Source organism: Ornithodoros turicata, chromosome 3 (genome assembly GCF_037126465.1).
Source record: "Ornithodoros turicata isolate Travis chromosome 3, ASM3712646v1, whole genome shotgun sequence".
NCBI lineage: Eukaryota > Metazoa > Arthropoda > Arachnida > Ixodida > Argasidae > Ornithodoros > Ornithodoros turicata.
The window spans coordinates 83,053,872-83,077,443 of record NC_088203.1 but is presented as its reverse complement, the minus strand read 5'-3'; the positions used below and the strand labels follow the sequence as shown (position 1 = coordinate 83,077,443).

At 51.5% G+C, this 23,572-nt stretch overlaps 2 protein-coding genes across 2 annotated transcripts; one reads left to right on the top strand and one right to left on the bottom strand.

The window, feature by feature from the left end:
- Window positions 1-3,424: 3,424 nt before the first annotated feature.
- Window positions 3,425-4,039, bottom strand: LOC135389717 (uncharacterized). Its single transcript, XM_064619750.1, has one exon. The coding sequence runs from the start codon at window positions 4,037-4,039 to the stop codon at window positions 3,425-3,427; it is 615 nt and encodes a 204-aa protein (XP_064475820.1).
- An 8,482-nt stretch (window positions 4,040-12,521) lies between these two features.
- On the top strand, window positions 12,522-13,049 carry LOC135389716 (uncharacterized). The gene has a single exon (XM_064619748.1). It carries the CDS (start codon window positions 12,522-12,524, stop codon window positions 13,047-13,049), a length of 528 nt encoding a protein of 175 aa, XP_064475818.1.
- The last annotated feature ends 10,523 nt before the right edge of the window (window positions 13,050-23,572 follow it).

The window sequence follows — 23,572 nt, the reverse complement described above, 5'->3', positions numbered from 1 at the left end:
TATCGCTATGTGCTCTGATTTGTTCAAAGTGGTAGGCGTACGCCTTTTCTGTGACACTTATGCGGTTCATAATTGTCACAAAAATGGCGTACGCCTCCCGTTTTCAACAAATCAGGGCCGATAACGATATCATTCGAGATGATGGTTGGCTAGGAGCGTGCTATGCGGTGAAGTTCATTTTTAAGAGTGCAGATCAAGAAATTACTATAATGCGAGAAGAAATGGCCTTGTAGCGAACGCTCAAACCCGCTCGCGACGACGTCGCCTTATGAGAGGCAGTTTTTTCCTCCTCTCCTATTTCCTGAACCGCGCAGCGCAGAGAATTCGGAAAGCGTTTATTTCTCCTAACTCACCGATGGCTTCAACATATATTTTTTTCCCGTTCGAGTTATCAAGTGTACCGGATTGTAGATTTGAGATGGAACTAGCCCTGAGAGAGAGAGGTACATGATGACGATGATATGGGGATGTCTTCCGCTCATTGAGCAGAATGCTGCCCCATTGCTAATCGGGAAAAATGAGAGGATGGTGATGATGATGATGCTGACGACGCTGACGGGGTCTTAGAGGGAGTCGATCAAGGCGGTAGTTTCAAGAAATTTGATAAAGGGTCGCAAGACGGACATGTGCTTTCGTTTGTCCCGTGGTCCCAAAATGAGTCTGAGGTCAAGGGGTCGACTGTCAATCCGCGCAACGTCGTTTGCCAACAAGTGACGCCCCTTCCTGTAAGTGGCACATGCGATGATCACATGGTCCGCGGTCACTGGCACACAACACTCCGGGAGCAAGGGGCTACTGGCACACCCTATCTTGTAACGCTAGTACGGCGTAAAGGCAACATTCAGCTGTAAGCGATGTAGGAGGGACTTAATGACGCGCGGTAAAGATGACGGGAAGCGGCACGAGAATGTTGGGTCCACCATTCCCAGTATCGTACTGATAGGGACATCCCGACGCCATTGTTCGACGGATAAGGAGGCAGCACAGTCCCGAAGAAGGGACCGTCTGTCCGCCCTTGGGAGGACAATCGGGACGCACTTGCGCTGGTGGTGAGCGGCCCCAGCCGCAGCGTCGGCAACGTGGTTGCCAGAGATTCCACAATGACCGGGAATCCATTGAAAAGCGATGGTGTGGTCGAGGGCAGTTATGGACTTCAGTAGACGTAGAATATCTATCACAAGTGTGGCCAGTGAGCCGCGGAGACCTACGGTTTTCAGGCATCGAAGAGCTGTCTTGGAGGCCGCACAGACTACACATCGCCGTGGGTCGCAATTGGCCGAATATTGTAAAAACAGAAGGATTCCGTACTGCTCGGCTGAGGTCGAAGAGGTGCGACGGAACTGACAGCCCAGGGTGAGCGGTATCGAGGGTATCACAAAAGATGAGGATGACGAAGCTTTCGTTGAGGAGCCATCCGTGAAGACAGTGCGGAACCCGTCATATGCGGTGCCGATGAAATCCATAGTCAGTTGCTGTAGTACGAGGTCGAGGTACTTTCTTTTGTTGTGCGTGATCCCTGGGACAGAGGCAGTGACGCTTGGCCACGGAAGTGTCCACGGGGCCGTGCTTTGAGCCGCGGGGCTGACCACGAATTTCGGAACACGGGATTTAAATGCCATTATACATCCGTGGATAGGCGTGCTTCGCCTTACCCGAAGTTTGCGGATGAGCGGGTGGTGGCGATGGTGTGCAATCGGGCGGAGATACTGGCGTACAGTTTCTGTGTTTCGAATAAATCAAAGAGTGATATTAAACGGTAGGAACAACTTATTTATTTACACATGGTAAACAAGACTTTCGTGCACGAGACTGCACTTCTTCAGGTAACCTGAAGAAGTGCAGTCCCGTGCACGAAAGTCTTGTTTACCATGTGTAAATAAATAAGTTGTGCCTACCGTTTAATATCACTCTTTGATTTACTCACCACCGGCAACTTGACATCGCCTATTTTTTCTGCCTTCGTATCTTCTTGTTTCGGATAACTTCAGAACTTCAGAAGGGATGTCACGGGCTTCCGCAACCACTAACCGTGTCGGCCCCGCGGGGGACACCGTGGCACACCCGTAGGCTCCGTGCCAGCGATTCCAGCAGATTCTCTATGCTAAGGTACTGGGGAGATCGTGACGCACAGGCAGACTGTAGGCGACTGTGGCCTGAATCAAGGCATTATGCAGCATCAGAAGGTCCTTCTCATCGCGCCCCCACCTCATTCCAACGAAGTGACGTATGACAGCGGTCAAGCGCTGAACTTTCTTCTCCATGCCATCGATGTGAGGTTTCCAAGAAAGGCTAGTGGTTAGAGTCATGCCGAGGAATTTGTGATGCTGGACATTTATAAGTGGCCTGTCCCCAATGTGCAGACGGCATCGCTGAATGGATTTGCGGAAGAAGGCGAGTGCCGCACTTTTCTCCGCGGATATTTCTATCCCTTCTCGGAGCAGGTAAGTGTGAATGTCGTCCAGTGTAGCCTGGAGGCGTTGTAGAATGGCAGGGCGAGATGTACCAGTGGACCAGACGCATATGTCGTCGGCGTAAAGGGACAAGTTGACCTTACTTCGAATGCAACCCTTAATGCCCGTCATTACAACATTAAATAAGAGCGGGCTCAGGACGCTTCCTTGTGGAACACCCTCAGGAACCGGGAACAAATCGGTGTCGCCTTGTGTTGTGCGGGCGAAGACGGGTCGTTGTTGGAGAAAGTCCTTAAGCCAACGGAGAGTACGACGCGAGAGGCCGGCTTGGTACAGATCATGCAAGATGGATACGTGACTGACAGTGTTATACGCCCTTTTGACATCAAGAAAAACGGCGACGGAAATCTTCCTGCGCTGTTTACCAACTTGCACAGCTGTGAGGAGGTCAACGACAGAGTCAATTGAGTTACGGTAACGGCGAAAGCCGCTCTGCTCCTGTGGAAAGAATCCATGGCCCTCAAGCCACTACTCTAGTCTCCGTAGGACCATTCGGTCCATGACTTTGCCCAAACAACTGGTGACGGTAACCGGGCGAAATGAAGACAGCCGAGACGGGTGTTTTCCTGGTTTCATCAGCGGCACCACCTGACCTACTTTCCACTCCAAAGGTACCTGTCCGCTTCTCCACGAATGGTTGTACATGTGGCTAACACAGCCTTGAGGGACAGAGTGTTCAGGTTCCTAATAGCAGCGTAGGTGATACCGTCCGGGCCAGGAGATGACTTTCTACTCGAAGAAGATATCGCCGTGAGTAATGTCGACAGAGGTTGTTGTTGTTGTTTTTAAGTGTTGAGAGAGGTCAGCCAATATTTGGCTTGCTACTCTTCAAAAAAAAAAAGAAGAAGAAGAAAGGTTCACCCGGACAAAGAAAAAGAAAAAATCACACACGCTCACACACACACACACAAAAAAAAAACACACAGGGAAATGAAGATGCGCGGAAGCACGTGTCACAGGTCCCGCAGACTTGCGGCCTTGAGAAATTGGAGCAGGTAGCCTGCCGCCTTGCGGCAATTGTCGTCTATAGACCATGCGCCCAGAATCTTTGCAATGGTAAGTGGCCGGCTGTCCAGTGTAAAGAGACGCTTTTCGAGTATCTTTCTCTCGTCCTCATATTTCGTGCAGTGCAGTAGTATATGGATGTCTTCGCTTGTGTGGCATTGTCTACATGTAGGGACGTCGGTCATGTTTAGCTTATATCTATAAGCTCGTGTGAAAGCAGTACCAAGTCGGAGTCGATGAATGAGTGCTGCGTTAGTTCGGCTGATGTATCTACAGCCTGTGTAGTTATATGGACCATCGAGGGCGACAAGCCTGGAGTGCCTCCAGTGTAGATTGGCCAGGAGCTTCTTCATCTCCACATCTGCCGTTCGCTTTGCTGCCCTTTTGATGTCGTCTTTGGTCAGTGGTATGTTTTCTCTGCATGTCAGGTAGTGGGCTTCTCTTTCAGCCTCGTCCGCCTTCTCGTTTCCAGGAATCTTGCAGTGGCTGGAGATCCACTGGATGGATACCTGATGTCCGTCTCGTCTGAGTTTACCGTATGTCTTGGTAACTTTGCTCCGCATGGCGTCATTGGTGGCCTCCTTGTTTCACTCTAGTGTTTGTATGGCAGATCGGGAGTCAGTAAAAAGAACCCACGTTTGCGGCCGGTGAGTCGCCATGTGCTTCAGCGCCGAGAATATCCCGTGAAGTTCCGCGGACGAAGTCTTGTGGCTTAGCTTGCTCTGTAAGGTTTCGGCATTACGGGGATCATAGACGGCCGAGAGTGCCCCATCCACAGACACGGAACCGTCAGTATACACGGGGGTATTACGCTCCCCTAGCTCTGTTACAACGTCCAGCGCAAGCTGCCTAACAACTTCAGGAGGCATGTTGCTCTTTTTGGTAATGCCAGGGATAGTGGTGCATGCTGGAGGTGGCACTGGCTCTCTCCAATGAGGCGTGTTTGGCTGCCTGTCTTCCTCGTATCCAGTTGGGATGTGTTGCTGGAGGTTTCTGACTACTGTGCCAAAGCCAGAGCTAGGTCGGGTTACATCTAAGTATGCCGGGGGGTGAGCCGTGTGACGCGCTTGGTGGCGCAGGTGCACTTTGATCACCTCATTTGTTTGGAGCACATGCAGTGTAGGTTGGTTGGCTTCCTCTAGTGCAGCTGCTTGCGGAGTACTCCTTGGGACGCCGAGTATGATTTTAATCGGGATTTTACGGGGGCGTGAAGGCATTCCAGCTTGTCTCTGTTAGTGTTGCAGAGGCTGTGGAGGACCGGGAGGCTGTACAGGATATGTGGTAGTACCAAAGACGTGTAGAGTTGTTTCAGGATCTTGCTCTGGGGCACCCAGGTAAGTCCGGCCGATTCACGCATTGCATTGAGAGGCAGACATACCTTTCGTCCGATAGCTTCCACCTGTTTGAACCGAGTGAACTGCCTGTCCAGGTGCACACCCAGGAACTTGTGGTCGCGCACAATAGGAACTGGCTGGTCGTCAATCAGGATGGGAAAGTACTCGTAAGACCGTCTGGTGAACGGGAGAAACACAGTCTTTGTTGGGGAGAGGGACAAGCCACGCTCGCAGAGATTGTCAGCGATTGTGGTCACAGCATTTTGGAGGCGACGCGACAGCCACCGACGGTTTGTGTGAGATGTCCACACGCAGACATCATCGGCGAATATTGATATTCGTGTGTTTTCCGGCATCAAGGATGGTAGTCTGTGCATCACGAAATTGAAAAGCAGCGGGCTCAGAACGCCACCTTGGGGAACCCCCTTAGTGATCATAGGTTTGCTGCTGGGTCCGTTCGGGGTATCCATGAAAATAAATCGATCGCTTAGGTAATTCTTGAGATAGCGCAAGAGCTTCCCTTTCACACCGGAATTCATCAGCTCAGAGAGGAGTGCGTGGTGTAGTACTGTGCTGAACGCCTTGCTGATGTCAAGAAACACGGCTGCGTTGAACTGCGCATCGTGTTTGTTTTGCTCAACGCAGGTAACCAGGTCGAGGACCGAGTCAATAGTGCTACGGTGCTTGCGGAATCCTGTCATACAGTGGGGGAATAACTTCTGCCTTTCTAGGAACCACTCCAGACGTAGGTAAACCATCTTTTCTAAGACCTTGCCCATGCAGCTGCTGAGGGCCACGGGCCTGAAAGAGTCGAGGCTGTTCGGGTCCTTCCCGGGTTTGAGGAGTGGTTTGATTTCTGAAATTTTCCATTCGGGAGGGATGACGCCTGTAGCCCAAATGAAGTTGTAGTATTCCAACAGCTTGGTCATGGCACTGTTACTAAGATTTCGCAAAACTTCGTATGTGATACCGTCTGGGCCGGGTGAGGACTGGAGAGGGCACGAATTAAGGGCTCTCAACAGCTCAGACATGGTAAACTCGTCATCCATGGGACTTTCCTCTGTCTCAGACGTGACACATCGAGTCGCTGCCGGTGTCTGTGTATTGTTTTCCGCAAGTTTCGTGCAATATTCTTCGGCCAAATCTAATTCTGAGCGGGCCGTGCCGTGCGACAATGCAGTGAAAGGGTGGTCCTGCGTTGGCTTCGTGGTTCGCTGTTTGATGCGATCGAATAACTTTTTGGTTGCACCGTTCTTGCCGAGGCTGTTACAAAAATCTTTCCAGTCTTTCATTCGCAGCTCTTCAAAGAGCTGCGTGATTTTCTTTTTGACTGTCCTTGCTTCGCGAATATCCGATGGTGACTTGGTTTTCCGCGCTCGTCTCTCGCCTCGTCGACGCAGCGCTCGCAGTCGTTCGTATTCACCGTTCACGTGCGGTACATCGACAGGGACACTGAAGGCCTCGATAGTGTCCGTGAGCCGTTGCTGAATAATGCGCGTGAAGTCCATAACGTTAGTGAAATCGTAAGTTGCTGATTCCACGGCCCCTTTAAAGCTGCCCCAGTTGGTTTTGAACACAGTGTGCTTCTGCTTCTGCCCGACTGTGCGAAGGATGGTTGTCAATAGTGGCAGGTGATCACGTCCATGAGACTCGACGTCCGTGACGCAGCTCGTGATACTCATAAGCGATCGCGAAATAAGGCACAAGTCGAGCAAGGAGTCTGTACGCACGTATGTGGGCTGGAAATCGTTCACCACACAGAGTTGCAATTCGTCAATGAAATCTTCAATTTGTTGTCACCGTCTATCGGTCGCCGTATTTCCCCAGATGATATTATGACTTAAAATCCCAGCAAAGGACGTACAGCTCCGGAAGTTTGCGTATTTCCGTTGCAGAGACATCCATATCAATGCTGGTCCTGGGTTCGATGTACACACTCACAACTGTGATGTGCTTGTTCGCAATGCGGACTAGTGCCGCGCATAATTCGGCGCTGTCGGTGCTGGTAGGGGAGAGTGCACTATGAGGGGTAGAGCATTTCACAAGCAGTGCAGCTCTGCTGGGGCCAGTCGGTCGCTTGGATTCGGAAGTATTATAGTCTGGTAAAGAAAAAGAAGCGGGAAAGCGTCCCTCGCAGATACACATAATGGGGAAACCAGGCAAATTCCGTGAAGTCGGCTATCTTGCTGTGTATCCAGCAGCAGTTCCATTGGAACACTGTGGTTTGTTTATACCGCTGAGAACTACTGACCATAATTCAAGCTGGACAGCAGGCTAGAAAGGGTCGGTTCGGGTGCCATAACCTCACGCACTTCGGGAATCTCACGAGCGTTAGGGATGGCGGCAATCATGGCTCTAAAAGTCGCCAGCAGCAGGGGTAAGATGGCCAGCACAAGTTGCATGCCCTGCGGCAGTGGTGATGCCTGAAGTTGTACCCCTTCCGGAAAATTTGACTTTCGTTGATGGAGGTTTCTCGGGGGTAAGGGAGGTGGCACTCTTGGGCCTGACGATTGACTCAGCTGGATGTCCCGCACCCTGTTCGAGTAATGAGCAGGTTTCTTCCGCCAGTTTTTTTCAGACAGGCTGGCTTGATCGGGGATGCCACAGACGTGGGCTTCCTATTCAGTGCAGATCCTTGCTTCGCAGTGGCAGGGAGGAGCGGGAACGCCTTGTGAGTCCGTGGTGGAATAGGCGGTGGCTTCAGTGGCGGCTTTGGTTGCGGTTTCACCATAGCAGGGTTGATGGGCCCGCTGCACGTGAGCTTGTCCACGCAGGCGTCGCGTGTCACCGCTGCCAGCGCGGTTTTTCGCCTGGGGCATCTCCCGTAGGTAGCCGGATGCGGACCCCTACAGTTGGCACAGTGTGGTTCATCTTTTGTTGGGCAGTCTTTAACAGAGTGATGGCCGCTGCACGCACGGCATCTTTCAGGGCCTCGGCAGTTTCGGGCCAAGTGCCCGAAACGCTGACACCTGAAGCATTGAGTCGGGGTGAAAAACTCTTTCACAGGATACTTATTGAACCCGAGAGCTACTTGCTCGGGCATGGGCATATCACTTTTGAACGTCAGGATCACGTTGTCGGTCATGGCTACTTTAGTTTCCCCATTAGGTTTCTTGTGCACTCGCTTCTGTCGACGGGCCTCAATGACTCCGCAGGGACGGAGAAAAGCAAGCACTTGGTCATCGGTGTAGGGCGCTTTGCGAGCATATGAGTCGGGGATTCGTGGAGTGACAACAACGCTCCCAACGCACTTGATCTGCAAGAGGGCCTTGGCTGCTTGTAGAGTGCCAACTGTGATGGTGAGACCACTGTCTCTAGAAAAGCGGTGGTCTTTTATCTTTTCCTGTGTAGCGCGCAGCACTTCAGCGGGGACAATGTCCGGGTGGACGTTTTACCAGGGTCTCGTCGGGATTCACGGGTTGCAGAATCACAGGAATATCAGCTTTGCGTGACTTTTTGTAGATGACTGTGATGAAGCCGTCGTCGTCGTCGTCCTTCATTTGTTGCTTGGTATTTTGCAGTTCGAGTGCCTGGGTGTGCACAACCGTCGTTTGTTCGTTGAAATGGTGACACACTTCGGTCTCACTGGTCGAGACCAAGGTCACGTCTCTTTGGAGGACAGGGCAGTTGTCAGTGGACAGCTGGCACATCTCGGTCTCGTTAGTCGAGCCAAAGGTCTCACCCCTTTGGACAGGAGGGCTTCGGGGGCTCCGTGAGCGTTCTCGCATTGATGAGAAATAGCGCACATCTTCGTTCGAGGAAAATCTTCCTACGCGCAGAGCGGCCTGGCTGTTGTTTGCCATCGCTGGGGCCACAACAGCAGAGCCGGCTGAGCAGTAGTACCGGCTGGTGGAATTACCTTGCCAGAAAGGCACTTAGCTACAAGACGATCTTAGAAAAACGTCACCTAAATGTAGAAAATAAATGATAATCTCAGAGCGATAGTATTCCACGTCTTCTTCTTCTTCTTCGTCCCACGGAGAATGGCCATTAGCCACAAGGGAGATCGGCCAGGGCTATGAGGATGCCTAACTGTACTATGGCTGACGGTGACAATTTGGGTGGAGAAAGTGATGGTTGGTGGAGAATGTGATGGTTGAAGCGGTGGAGGGGCTGAAGTTCGCTTGTTTTGGTTCAATGGCACAAGGGCAAGCATCGTGCATGTCGTGGTTATTTGCATAAGTCAGATGTAGAGTCATTGTAGATGTATGGCTGTGTGCTTGACCGTAGCTTTCCATTCCAGGTAAGTAAGAGCTTGCAGAGTTGGATACTCTACACTGAAAGTGTGACACGAAGTGATACTTGGGGTAATCCAAAGCAACCAGATTCCATTGTAACCTTCGGCCACCCTTTTCAGACTTTTGCTGCTTGTGACTCGCCTCGTGCGAGGGAGCCACCGGAATTTCTCAAACCTAATGAGCTACTTCGGCGTGCACGTGTTAACACTCAGTGGGTGATTGTGGATGCAAAGGTGGGATGATGCAAAGGTGGGCTTAGAAGCGGCGCGAGCGAGAAACGAAATACCCAAGCCCAACCGCTACCGACCTATCCCAGCTGGAAGTGCTGGAGGCTCCAAACGAAAGGAGGGCTGATAGGGACACGGGAACCCCCAGCAGACAGAGAGGGAGACTTATATGGGTCTCTCGAAGCCTAGCGTAAAAGCTGCAGTGCATGAGGAAGTGCTCCACCGTCTCGTCCTGGCCACAGTGGGGACACGCGGGGGATGAAGAGCGGCCGGCTCGGTGAAGATAGAAGTTGAGGCGGAGGGCGAGGCAGCGAGCGCGCGTCGGCGAGACCTCTGACTGCCGAGAAAGACAGGAATTTGGCTTCCACGAGTAGCACAGATGGGCGTACGCAGGGCGCAAAATGGGGCCAGAGGATAGCCGTACAAACTGTTTGTATCTGGCGACACAAACATGTGCAAGGGGAGGCAGCAGGCCAATAACCGCCCCAGAGAGGGGCATTTTTGCGAGGGAGTCAGCGGTCTCGTTTACAGCAAGCCCACGGTGACCAGGAACCCACGTAATGATGATATCGCGTATATGCGAGGGAACGAGCGTAAGCAGAATGGAGAGCAAGTTCTGGGAAGGGGTCGCCAAAGCGGAAACGACTGAGAGTGAGTCTGAAAGCAAGAGCACCCTTTCCCAGGTGGGCGGGACCCTTTTCAGAGCTAGAACCATGGCGAGGAACTCGCTATGAAATGGAGGGGTGAAATCTGGGAGCCGCACCGGGAACTGGAAGTCAAGCTGAGGGAAGAAATACCGACCCCAGAGCGCTCCTCTGAGACAGAGGCGTCAGTTGCGACCACAAGATGTAGCGGAAATTGATGAACATGGTTCGTTAGCACTGTCTGCAGAGTACGCAAAGGAGCATGACGAACACTCGTAGGGAAGATGTCAATGACACTCACAGAAGGAGGGTCCAGCGGGGCCCCAAGCGGGAGGACATCCAAGAGCGAAACCTTTAATGGCAGAAGGATTTGCTGGGCGAAAACTAATTGCGGAGTATTTCTACGGTGCCACTGCCGAGTTAACCACAGCCGAGCATCCATGAGAGCCGCATTATTTAACAGCGCAAGGGGGTTCTGGCGCTGAGACAGGAAGATGCTCACAGTAAGTAGCTGGAACCGAGCCTTGAGGGAAGGCAACCGGGCCTCAAGGAGAAGTGCATCATTAGCCGAATACTGGGGAAGGCCCAAGCAGAGGCGGAGGGCCTGCCGCTCCAAAATGTACAGTTTGGTTAGTCGCCAGTCAGGCAGGGATGAAAAAAGGACTGCACCAAACTCCAAAATGGGTCGCACGTAAGAACAGTACACGTAGAGCAGGGCATCCCTACGCATGCCGACACGGGGGCTAGAGCACCGGTGGAGGACGCCGATTGCCTTCGTTGCCTTTAGACACAAGTGATCTATGTGATGACGCCAGCTCAGCGAGTCGTCGTACCACATCCCCAAATACTTGAGCTGCTTAACTCGACAGACCGATTGCAGGCCAACTTGCAAGTCGATGGTGACCGGAGTGTTCAACGGGAACACCAGCATGGCCGACTTGTCCACATTCAGGGAAAGGTGCATCGAGCTCATCCAGGCTGCCAGGGTGTCCAGGCAGGCTTGAAGCTTAGCCTACAACTCAGACAATGAGGGCGCCGAAGCAAAGAAAGCAATGTCGTCTGCGTACGTAAAAGTTGTAATGCTCGGATCACATGGGAGGGAGCTCATCAAAACATTGAATAATATGGGAGAGAGCACCGATCCTTGGGGGACACCCCTACTCTGGGGGTAAGATGAAGAAACTAAGGAACCAGCAGAGCAGAAGAACGAGCGATCACAGAGGAAGGCCATGACCCAAGCAATCAGGTAAGGGGGAGTGTTAGCGTTCACTAACTCCTGGATGAGCACCGAATGCTCTACGCTGTCATAGGCTTTATTGCAATATCTAGAGCCACCAGCCCAGAGAGAAATCCCCTCTCGCGGGCGAGACGGATCTGGCACTCGAGGCTGGTGTGGGCCAAATAGAGCAATGCTCGCGAAAACCTATTTGTGTTTTGTTGAGAACACCAGAGGACTCTATAAACGCCGATAGCCGGCGGTGAATGATACGCTCGACAGTCTTACAAAGGACTGACGTCACTGCGATTGGCCTAATATTGTCAAGAGAGGGACCTCTGGAGGGCACCTTCTGAACGACGACAATTCGAGACCGCCTCCAGACCTGAGGGATCCATGTGTGCTCCAAGGACAAATTCACAATATTAAGCAATACAGATCGATGCCTCGCCCAAAGGTACTTAACCATCGCTGCACTAACCCCGTCAGGACCGGGAGCACTGTTAGGAAGAGCTCCCACAGCACATTCCAGCTCCGCGGGGGAGACAGCATGAAACCCAGGGGACGGAGCTGGAAGGGCAGGTATTACGACGGCTACCGCATTCGAGAACCGCAGAGCAAGCCCCCTCGCGACTCCTTCAAGGCGCGAGCTAGAGTCGGCATGGGAAAGGACGTGTGGCGGCATTGCCAGCGCCATCACATCAAGGCGCGAATAATAAATAGCCTTGCCTCGCTCAGCCCGAGCTCTCGCTCGGTCAGTCTTCGCTCCTCGACGCACTGGCCCAGGCCCAATCATCCGATCAAGAACTCTCATCTTTCAGAAGTGACCCTTCGTCTTCCTTAACCATAGAGGATGTCGACCTGCCAGGCGCTACACATTCTGTCGCGTGCGACACGTCACAAGGTCGACCCCGCCCATTTGTTCCGGCGGCACTTCGACGAGAAGTCTTCTCGACCTATCATTCATTGTCCCATCCTGGCATACGCGCAACTCAAGAACTCATTTCTCGGCGCTACGTCTGGCCCTTCATGAACAAGGACATCAAGCGCTGGGTTCAAGCCTGCATTCCGTGTCAGCGGACTAAGGTTCACAGGCACACCCGCCTCCATCCTTCTCAGTTTCCCGCGCCAGACAGCCGCTTCGCTCACATCCACATCGACTTGGTGGGACCACTCCCAATATCATCCGGCTATCGTTACATCTTCACCACCATTGACCGCTTCACCCGTTGGCCCGAGGCTGTACCGGTACCCGACGCCACTGCATCCACAGTTGCAGCCGCCCTCTTGAACACCTGGGTGTCGCGCTTCGGTGTACCGTCTATCATCACGTCAGACCGAGGTCCCCAGTTCGAGTCCGCCCTCTTCTCTAGACTCGTCAACACTATGGGCTGCAAGCGGATTCGAACGACTGCCTACCACCCGGCGTCAAACGGCCTCGTGGAGCGCTTCCACCGACAGCTCAAGGTTGCCCTCCGGGCTGCTCCCGAAACACCCTGGCCAGAAGTCATACCGCTCGCGCTCCTGGGGATCCGTTCCACCTTCAAACCTGACATAGGCTGCTCCGTCGCCGAGATGGTATACGGCACGTCCCTACGCCTCCCCGGAGATCTCATTTGCCCGTTGCCAGGCAGCACTGCTCTCTCACCACCTGACTACGTTTCGCGGCTCCGCCGTACTATGGCCGCCCTTCGTCCAGCAACATCTCGGCCCTCGCGTGTGTCCTCGGCCTTCCAGCATCCCGACCTCGCCTCCTGCACACACGTCTTTGTGCGCTGTGACGCTGTACGGAAGCCCCTGCAACCGCCCTACACAGGCCCTCACCTCGTGCTGCGCCGTTCACCCAACTTTTACACCATTCAGCTGAACGGCCGCGAGGACACTGTTGCCTTAGAACGGCTTAGAACGGCTTAAACCGGCATACGTCGACGCTGTACCACCGTTGCCGCCCTCCTTCTCCGTGGAGCTACTCTACGACTCACCCTCCACGGCAAGCTGTCCGCTCACTACTCCAACTACTCTTCCCCCACCGTCGCCTCCTCGGCTGTCTACCCGACTCAGACCGCCCCGACAAGTCACTTGGGCTCCCAAGCTCGTTTCTATTCGCCAGCTTCCAGCGCTTGGCTAGGGGGGAGGCCCTGTGGCGGCATTGCCAGCGCCATCACATCAAGGCGCGAATAATAAATAGCCTTGCCTCGCTCAGCCCGAGCTCTCGCTCTGACCTGGCAATTCCACCGCCATGTTGTTGTCTGGTCTCGTTAGTCTTCAGTAGCACTACAGACGGTTAGAGCGGGGGGTGCTGTGGAAAAGGATCTGCGGATAAAAGCAGTGTGTCTGTGTAGCGCTTTCCTGCAGTTCGGAGCTGAGAGGAATGAGTAGCGACCCGTATAATAGACCCTTTTCACTGACCTCATTCCGTCCGCCATACTTTTGTTTTCGCACGCGCTCGCACCACAGTTAAAGCTGGTAGCGTGCACGCGCCATGCACAAAAGTATGGCTGCCACAAGCAGGGGGAAAGGCTATGCCGTCTGCGACAGTGACGTCAGATGAAAAGAGTCTATAGTGCGTTTATAAAGAGCCTTGAGACGCTGGAAATATGTCCACTTCGCGTAACATGTGTTATCGAGCACTTGTTTCCAGGCTGCCTTGCGGCGTCTGTAGGCTCTTGTGCAGTCACCGGTCCTCCAAGGAGCACAGCTTGAGGAAGTACGTTTCTCCACCCTAAAAGAGGACTGCTGCAGAGATTGATAGAGAGAGGAAAGAGACGAGATTGCCCTATCCAGAGGAGGGAGATCGTCGCTTCCAGCCAACAATGAAGCAAGTTTCTTCCCTTGCAGAGAGCGGTTACAGTGGGACCACATAGAGACAGTGCGGAGGACAGGAGACAGGAGCTCGAAATAAATGGGTACGTGATCGCTGTTGGTGGACGAATCGATGGCCCTCCACGAAGACAGCTGGATCCGGGGAGAACACAAGGTCAGGTCGATCGCAGAGCGCGCAGTCCCTCGGAGAAACGTAGACGATCCATCATTAGCAACAGAAAGGTTTCGCTGGCAAATCTAAGCCCACAAGTCCCGGCCTCGCGAGTCAGTCTTTTTGCCCCACTGGACATGGTGGGAGTTGAAATCCCCGGCTACTAAAACATCACCAGAAGCCTTGGCCACGGCAGCATCCACGGGCCCAGCGGAGAGAAAGCCACCAGGACCATAGACGTTGATGATAGAGATATTCAGGGACGGCGAGGCAAGGCGAACGCCGAGCACTTCGCAGACCAGAGATGACTGCCCATAGAAAACAGAGGAAGAGTGAATGAGGGATGTGGAAACAAGTGTCAGCAGGTCACCACCGCAGGCAGCTGGTCGGTTTAAGCGGTACGCATGAAAACCGGAAAGAGAAAAAGACCGAAAACCAGAAAGCCAAGTCTCTTGAAGTAAAATAACATCTGGAGAACCAGAGGAAACTAGTGTGTTGAGGTCTGCATTAAGGCCGTTGAGTACAGAGTAGCAGTTCCATTGGAGTATGCGAAGGCTATCCATCAGCGAGTATGGATTCAGCAACGGCGGTGGCAAGGACGTCACTACTCACTTGCTGTTTACAACCTTTCTTATTGCGCTTGCCTTGAGGGGAGCCCGATCCTGAAGCAGCAGTGGAGGCGCCACGCTTGGGCAAGGAACGTACGGAATCTATTTCGGAATCCATTTCAGAATCCTGGCAGTCACACGGGGGGTGAGCAAGAATGGGCGTACAACCTAGAGGCGGAGTTGCCTCGGCTGACACCGAGCCGCCAGGACCACGAGCAGCAGAAGCAACCCGCGCCACTGAGGACACTGTCCTGGAGGGCAGCAGTTAGAGAAGCAAGCAGGGAGTTGAGAGAGCAAATGTCCTCTTATAGCTTGACGACAGCGGACTCCACAGCATCGTGAATCATTTTCTCAAGACGACGGCGACGACGTCGGAACGATGCACTTTGTCATCGTCATCGTCTTCGTCTTCGTATTGATGGTAATGGTATTGAGGGTAGACGTCAAGCAAGCTGTGCCGGCCTCGTACACAGCGCAACGACATACGCCCGCAGCTCTCGTAATCAGACGACAAAATTCCGAGGCAACCAGCTTCTCCGAAGAGGACGTGAATAATGCCAAGGCTCATAAAGGATTCCTAACTGGATGAGTTTCCTTCAGGCTACGTGCAATTCTCCAGATCCGGGCAGGGTTCGCAAATGGGGACAGTGTCATGCAAAATTGGCACCAACGCTGACGGTCAATGTCCCGGAGTGCCTTCTGTACCTGTTTGTTGGCGCGTCTTGCTTCCTGGATGTCATGAATGTCGCCAGTCCGCCTAGCTCTACGCTCTGCCCGTCGCCGGAGAGCTCAGAGCTGTTCCACACGGGGGTTAGTGCCTAGGTGACCAGGGATCAAGCGGACTGACTTGGTAGAGAGCGCCAAAGAGCGAACAATCAGCTTACGTCGTTTACCGAACGTAAAGCTTCAGCGTGTTCCGCACAGGCTGTCTGGAAATCGCGCCAGTCTGTTATCCTCACCATTCTGTAGCCAGATACCGGGGGATAACGGTTATATGTTATGTAAATTGCGATGTGATCGCTCCCCCTAGAATCACCTCACCCCACCTCAGAGCTTTTGGCATAAATGCGGAGATGTGATCTTCACAGCACTATACGACCTGAGCCCCTACGTCATCGGTTACGTTTCGCCGCCGCGCAAAGCATGCTGGGGGGCATTATCAGCTTTGTCAACCTATCAGCCGACGCCTTTTTCCCGCTTCTTGCCCACCACAGCAAAATATAACTTCGAACCGGTCTTCTTGTGGCGCCACATGTTTGTAAACAGAGGGTCGTCTATACATATCCGGTGGCCGACCGGATGAACTATACTATCCCCATCAGTTAGACGCACCCGCGTATGTGATATCTCATTTGCGTGAGTCATGTGTGTGTGCGTCTGTGTATGCCTCATCTTTTCCATCGTCATTCCACTCATATATTATCCCACGAAGCTTCAGGTACGATGTGCAAAGTATGTTGAACTTCCAGGTGAATATGTCTAATTGTAAAAAAGGCTTAGGACCCTACGTACCAATTTGCGCGCGTGACGTCACGGCTTGCGGCGGCGCTGCAGTCAGCATATCGTCTGCTTGGTGTGGGCAAAACAATCAATTGGAGTGATTGGAGTGATCGTTTTCACGCAAAGTGTGCATGCCGCAAAGCCGTGTATCCTTCGGGTACACAACTCGATGTGGAAAGGGTGACGAAATCAGTTTTCATCAGTTTCCGCGCAACGCAAAACGAAGAAATCGTTTGATTGTGAATCGTTTTTGTGTGTTGGAATCGTTTTGATCAGTGAGACGGAAAGATTCCCTGAGATCGCCTTTGTGAGATTCTCTCACGATACCTGTGTACAAATGAACGACGCTAACATGAATCGGTGCACGGTAGCAAATCGGCGCTGTTTTCAGAAACACCCCGATCAAACAGCTCGCCTATAAGGCGAAGTAATTGTGTGCTTCCAGTGACTCGTACGCTTGCACAGCATCAGCAGTGAACTGGATCGGCGAAAATATTAGATAAACTACAATGCGATTGTGATCGGCGGCATGTTTTGTGGCCGGGCTGTCTAATTGTCAATGTGCAGTGCAAAGGGATCGTCATGTTGTATACCGTTCATAAACAACTTCGTCTTGTAGCAACACTTGTCTCATTCCTTCAGAGCTCTAAATTATTTCGGGTATTGTGGAAAGAGATAGTCGAGAGCGGTGTAGCAGTGCAACACAGCCGATGTCGCACTTGCGGAAAGCATTCCCACGGCTGCGTTCAGCGGCCACATCAACCCCGCCATGCTCAGATGGCGCCTCTTGTTCTTAAACAGTAAAGTGGTCTTTCAGCACTCCCTCAAATCACTCCCAGAACAAGAGGGCCCGATCCATGCTGATTCATTGCCATCAATAGTTTCCCACATTTTTTCATAATGCTTTATCAAACTGAACATAAGTTTTTACAGAATAGTTCTTTTGATGCATTTTTGGGTTGGTCCTCACTGCACAGCACAAAGCTTCCAAAGCGCCTCCACTATACCCTACAGTGTACCCACAATAGAGGGTTGGAAAAGTCCAGTTTTCTCACATAAACTCAAATTGGATCGGTGGTTTTTTATTGTTCCCCATTGGTATCCTTAAATAATTTCTTTGTCTCCACTGAAACAGCTTTTCTGCAGTATCCCCATTCACTCAATGAGAAATGCACGCCTTGTGCAAATGGAACGTATCGGACGTCTGATTTTTCATTGAGTGTTAGTAGGCGACCTTGCGGAAAGACAATCTAAAATACCGGTTCTGACCACCTACTCTGTCAAAGCTAGACGAAACTGACGGCCTCTTGAACTTTTGAAAGAGCAGAGAGTGGCAGCTGCCCTACCATGGAACGGCAGCTACCATGCAAGACTGACTTGCAAAGAAGAGCATGTGGTGCGTCCCAAAACGACGACTCTCCCGGCTTCTGTGTTTTGCGGCGGACCACCACAGGTTTCTTCAGGTTTCTACCCTCGACGCACCAGTTGCTCAGCGCAAAACTGTTCCTTGGGCTCGGTCCCCCACTCGTACAGCAGTTTCCACACATCGTCATCTTCTCTCGAACGATGGGGGGGGGGGGGGGGCGCTGTTCTGCGAAAGCAGACGGCGCTGAAGACTACGAGCGCCAACCGCTATGTGTACCGTGGCGCGTGACATCAAAAGTTGCAAATCAGTTTCTGTTCCTCTGCCGCACTTGTCGTGTCGTCCCTCTATAGCGATTCGCTACAAGCATACTTGAAGCATACTGACAACGAGCACCCCTAGCGAGCGAGTGGTTAGTTGCTGTATGCTACACTCTAAGGAAAAAAGGTGTGAATAGGTAGTAACTTTCATAGTTACCACCTAGGTCAACGCAGCTTCTGATGAAGGGTGTAAAAGGTTGGTAAAAACAATTATCTATATCCAAGTTGCTACAGAGAGGAGTACGCCTCCCTCGCTCGCCGAATCAGAAGCGGTAACCATGTCATTCGTGGCGATGGTTGGCGGACAACATGCTATGCGGTGAAGTTCTGCTTTGAGAGTGAAGTAGCAGGTAGAACTTTGCAACCTTTTAGGCACAACATATGCGACAATTATTACCTCCTAAAAGGTGTAACTACTCCACCCTTTTTTCTAAGAGTGTAGTGGTATGCTGGCTCTGGTCACGTCGAGACTGGGAGGTACCCGGATTCGAATCCCGGTGCCGGCTGTGCTGTCTGGAGTTTTTCCTTGGTTTCCCTCAGACGCTGTAGGACATATGTCGGCACAGTTCCCTTAGAAGTCGGCCCAGGACGCACATTCCCCCAGAGCGATAGTCGTGACGTTTCCCACCTCTGTGAGGCCGAGAACGACGAGCTCTTTCAGAAGCACCACCCACCACCCCACCCCACCACCTAGCGGACGAGTGCTTTCAATAGACGAGTTCAGAAAATCCCAGAGTGCTTAGCGCCGCATTGAACTGTGGGAGTTTATTAATACGAAAGAAACGCGTGACCTCCAAACTGTTCCGATTTCTCCCCTACCAGTCCATTGTCCACGACGTGTCAAGGTCAGCTAAAGCGAAATGTGAAGGATCACAGCAAGCGCCCAGGATGCAATGCGTGCGCAAAGAGCACTGGCCAAGCCCGCGAGCCTTTATCTTTGATAACTGCGAGACTCGGAAGAACTCGCCTCGAAGATGTAGCGGAAAGTCGTAAAATGCACGTCTTTCCCCTTCCCTCTCCTCGCTTGTTTTTTTCTTTGTCACATCAAGATCACCATCACCACGTCTTTCCCTTCACATGCCTCATTTGTTTGCATCTTGGGGACCAAAGAATATGGTTATTTCTCATGTACAGCTCTAGTTGTTTGTTCCGATGGCTTCTCCCACTCAAACTGTGAGTCAAATAGCGCTTGCTCTTCCAATAACCCGTCAAAATATTAGCAGTCTAATATAGGTTTTGTATTACGAATTGTGCCATATATGGCACAATTCGTAATACAAAAGCGTCCGCCGCCCGCGGGTGAAGCGGTTACAGAAGGGGTTATGAACCATTCTCTCTAGATTAAAAAAAAGAAAAAGCTATTCAATTGTTGTCACTTAACCTAAACAAAACTTGACAATACCATTATTCTGCGATTTTGCTTATCACTACGTGGTTGGACAGTGCTACTAGCGTACTGTCGTTGACTTCTGTTTGTCCGCCGACGCCGCAGGTCGCACTGGCACTGCCATCCTGCCATCGGCGCACAGGTCTACAAAGCAGTGCCAGTGCTCAACTCCGTCGGAAGGCTGCGCTAGCATCCTACGTTCCTCGCAAGTGCATTCCTCCGCTGCTTCCCCACACGCAATGGAAGTATTGATTGTGGGGCTCTATCTATTCTTTCTCTATCTCTATCTATCTATCTCACGACCTATTGATCGTGAGTGGGGCTCTAAGTAGCATTACTTTAAAAAAGGCAACATTTCGCACAAAATGACATATAGGCAGGCGAGCTGATGGACGACATCCATCGATGTAAAAGCCTGAGCTTGGGCGACACGAAGAACTAGAAAGAAACACAACGACATTCTAGCCGTCGAGAGCAATGAATGTTCGCTCCGCTCCCACCCATGTGATGAAAATACCGGCGGGAACGCCTGACAGAGGCACATAGGAGACGTGGAAAGATCGATTTTTTTTTTTTTCCGAACCGACATCATCGATGTTTTAGAAATATCGATATTTGATAGACGTGCGCATTGTGGTATAGACATCAACATTATAACGGTACACTCTTTGAACAGAACTTCACGGCGTAACACGCTCCTAGCCAACCATTATTCCGAATGACATCATTCTCTCTTCTAATTGTTTCAGAACGAGAGACGTGCGCCTTTTTGTGAAGTCGGCCCAGGACGCACGATCCCCCCCCTCCCCCGCGATAGTCGTCACGTTGCCCACCTAAGCGTTGGCCGACTACGGCAAGCAGTTCTATCACTACGTTGTGGCGCTTATGTTGTTGCGCTATTTGTCACAAAAAGGCGTACCCCCACGCTTTCCACAAATCAGGAGTGATAGCTATATCATTCTGTGCGATTGTTGTCCTTCAGCGTGTTATGTGGTGAAGTTCTGTTTTAAGGGTGCAGGTTTGTAGAGCCCATCAACATCTTAGTCCGTCCGTGACAGCTGTATACACTCTTAGACGAAAACGCTTAATAAGCAGCACTTTTTTTTTGCAATATTGTGCTGCTAATATAAAAGGCATCACGCGCCGCCTGTACAGATTGGTACTTGGTTGCACTTAGACTAAGTGATATTATGTGGGGCTTATAGCATGCGGCAGCTTAGACCGATAGGATAGGCGTTACAGGATGCTGCTAGCGTTCACATGTAACACTTGCGTAGGCGGCATCCAACAGCGCTCCCTGCAGCAGGCTCGTCAACAGCCACCGAGGCGATGTATAGCGTATAGCCACCGTATAGCGTCGCCTCTTGCGGGGAGCATTGTTAGATGCCGCCTAAAGAGCTTGAGCAGTGAAAACAACGACACTGTCGTTATATTTATCTGCGTACTTATTCAGGCTTTCTGAACTGAGGAATTGAGCTGCAGCTCGACTGCGCATGTGCCGCCCCGTCAATGACAAGTTACACGTTCGTAAATTCACGAAATTCGTCATTGCTAAAATTCTAATAAAACCTATATACCTATATAGGTATCCACATGACTTTTGTATAGCAGTATGATAGAGAACCTGTTAGACAATGATTCCAGAACAACTTCTTACATCTGCGGCAAGGCAATGACGAACACAAAATGAACGTAAGTATACATACGTATTACACTTTATTGTCAAAACTTCGCGGTGGATTTCCTATAAAAGCATGTACGAAAACACGAGGGCGAGACACAGCTTGCACGCCGCATGCATAGCGAGAGAGTGCCGACAAAACAAACACCATCCAGGCATGAGTGAGCTGCCGCTGTCATTCCGGTAAAACTCCAAACAGACACAAGCATGTTCCCCTCACGACTCCGCGTATGTCCTTGTTGGTGGACATCTAGAAGCAAAAAGCAAACTGATAGAGCCTTCCGCGACATAGATTTCCGACGTTGCGTTAACCACATGCTGCACGAAATTAGTCCGGGCAAAGCAAAAAGTACCGAATACATCGTGTATTGTGAGGCGTAACCAGGCAGGGAGAGGAATCCACAATATCCAGAGGGTACCCCTGTACGTGTCCCTATTTCGTTCCCTAAGACACATTAATGGCCGGTGACGTCAAGCTACGTTTTGTGATAATTTGCGTCGCGTACCGCGTGCAATGCACGACGGAACAATTGTTGTTTGGTTAACTATTGACTTGAAAGTGTTCGTGAAACAACAAGCCCGTCTCAACAGTATAGTTCAGATACTGAAACTTGCGAAGGGTAAACTAGGTTTACAAGCATTCAGTGACGCCACCTCTGATGCACGTCAACATGAACAATCTTTGACGCTGTAGGGAGTTTTAGAATACCTGGCTCAGGACCTTTGCGTGCGTGAAAAATAGGGTTATCACCACTGCGCGTGCCGAGAACGAGAGGCGGAGAGTTTTCTTTTTCCCAGGGGGGGGCAAGGGCGCACCGCGAAATAAGTACTCTGGGGGGGGGGGGGGGGGATAAATTTTATTTAAAAAAAAAAAGAAGGTAAGCCAGATGGATGTCGGCGTGTTATTCCAAAAAAAAAAGTGAAAGGGGGAAAGCAAAAAAGGCAAAGAAAAAAGAAAGCAACAGAAGACAAAAAGAAGGAAAGAAAAGGAAAAGAAAAATGGAGAACACAAAACTAAAGCTGAAAAATCACACACTCTGGCGGGATCTTATGATGTATGCAGAACTCGTATAGAAATAAGAGGAAGGAAGGACAAAAAAAACAAAAGAAAAGAAAAAACAGAGAGAACGTAAACAGTGAACATGTGCACAACTGAAGGCATTACGCCTTTGAAAACTGAGTGCAAAAGGAACAAAATGCATTGAATCCTCGGTGTTTGACCCGAAATGCGCGCAATATTATGAATATGGTCAATGAAATGGACCAGCGGGAGTTGAACCCGCTCCCAACGGATATGCGTTCCGAAGATTCTACCGTTGCACCTTACTGGCAGCTGCAGGTACCTTTTCGACTGCTTTCGTTTCATTGATCTGATTGCTTTGGGCGAAATTCAGGCAATGTGTTGTGGCATCCTCTATGTTTCTTCGCCTCACCTTCTACTGTGATAATGAGTACGGTGGGCGGATACATATTTTACAAATTGCAAGATGCATTTTTGGGGTTGGTGCCTCTTCGCTCTTTTGACCCGGGCGCTCCGAGCCCCAAAGGCTGGTGTCAGTCTCTGAAGCGGTAACCGCATACGACGATTTCTCGACGGAAAAACGGCCAACTTCCCCACCGGCATGACAACTCGACGGAAAAACGGCGGGATGAACCGCATGCACAGATTTCCACAGCGGTGGACGGTGGCGTCCTAGCGGGCGTTTCATTACTCCGTGTTAAATTTTGACTTCAAATTAACCGATAAATATTTTGCTACACATAGAAAAGTTATAGTGGCACACAGAAGAGTTCTTGCGGTCAATGCATATTCTCGGAGCAAGCGCTACAAAAGCGCCCTCAGACAGCAGCGAGCGGACGACAGCCTCCTTCCCACTTCCCAGGTTAGCCATACGGGCATCCGAAATGCCCGCCACTGGTCCGGCACATCCGCTCGTGGTACGACAGCGCGTGGAGCGGTCCTATTGGCTGCCGTCGAGCGGCCGCTTCCGCTCTTCACCGAATTTTTCTGTCCACCGCTGTCGTCGAGAAATCGGTGAAGTTCCTATTGCTCGCGTCGGCTCACCGGAAAAACGGTGACGGTGGCCGTTTTTCCGTCGAGAATTCGTCGTATGCGGTTACCGCTTTAGCGGGACTTCCCGGGGGAGGCGGCGCCTCCCCTAGTTCATGTTCCGGGGGGGCAGCCCCCCCCCCCCCCCCCGCCCGCAGTAGGCGCCTATGCCGAGAACGTAAACTCAGCTAGCTTTTGCGTTTTGCGCGATTTCGCTATTTCTCGAAAATTGCGGGGACAAGCTAAGTTGGCTTTGCGGCTCAGCGTTGTTCTCGCGGCCGACGAGAAACTGCGTGAGCATTCTGAACATGGCAGGAGTTGTCTTGCGAAGCATATATTTTTATTAGGAACAACAAAACATGCTTAAGTGCCTCTGTGCTTGATTTTCTATTCTTTTCCCTAAGTCTTCACTGCTATAGCCGTAATGGCGCTGCAAGCAATTTACGCAAGGCAGCAGCTTTACGTCACGGAAACGCTGCTCTATAAAGCACTGTGTGGACAGACCCGTTGCGTCCGATATAGCGTATACGTTTTGCATTTCCGTTTCCAACAAA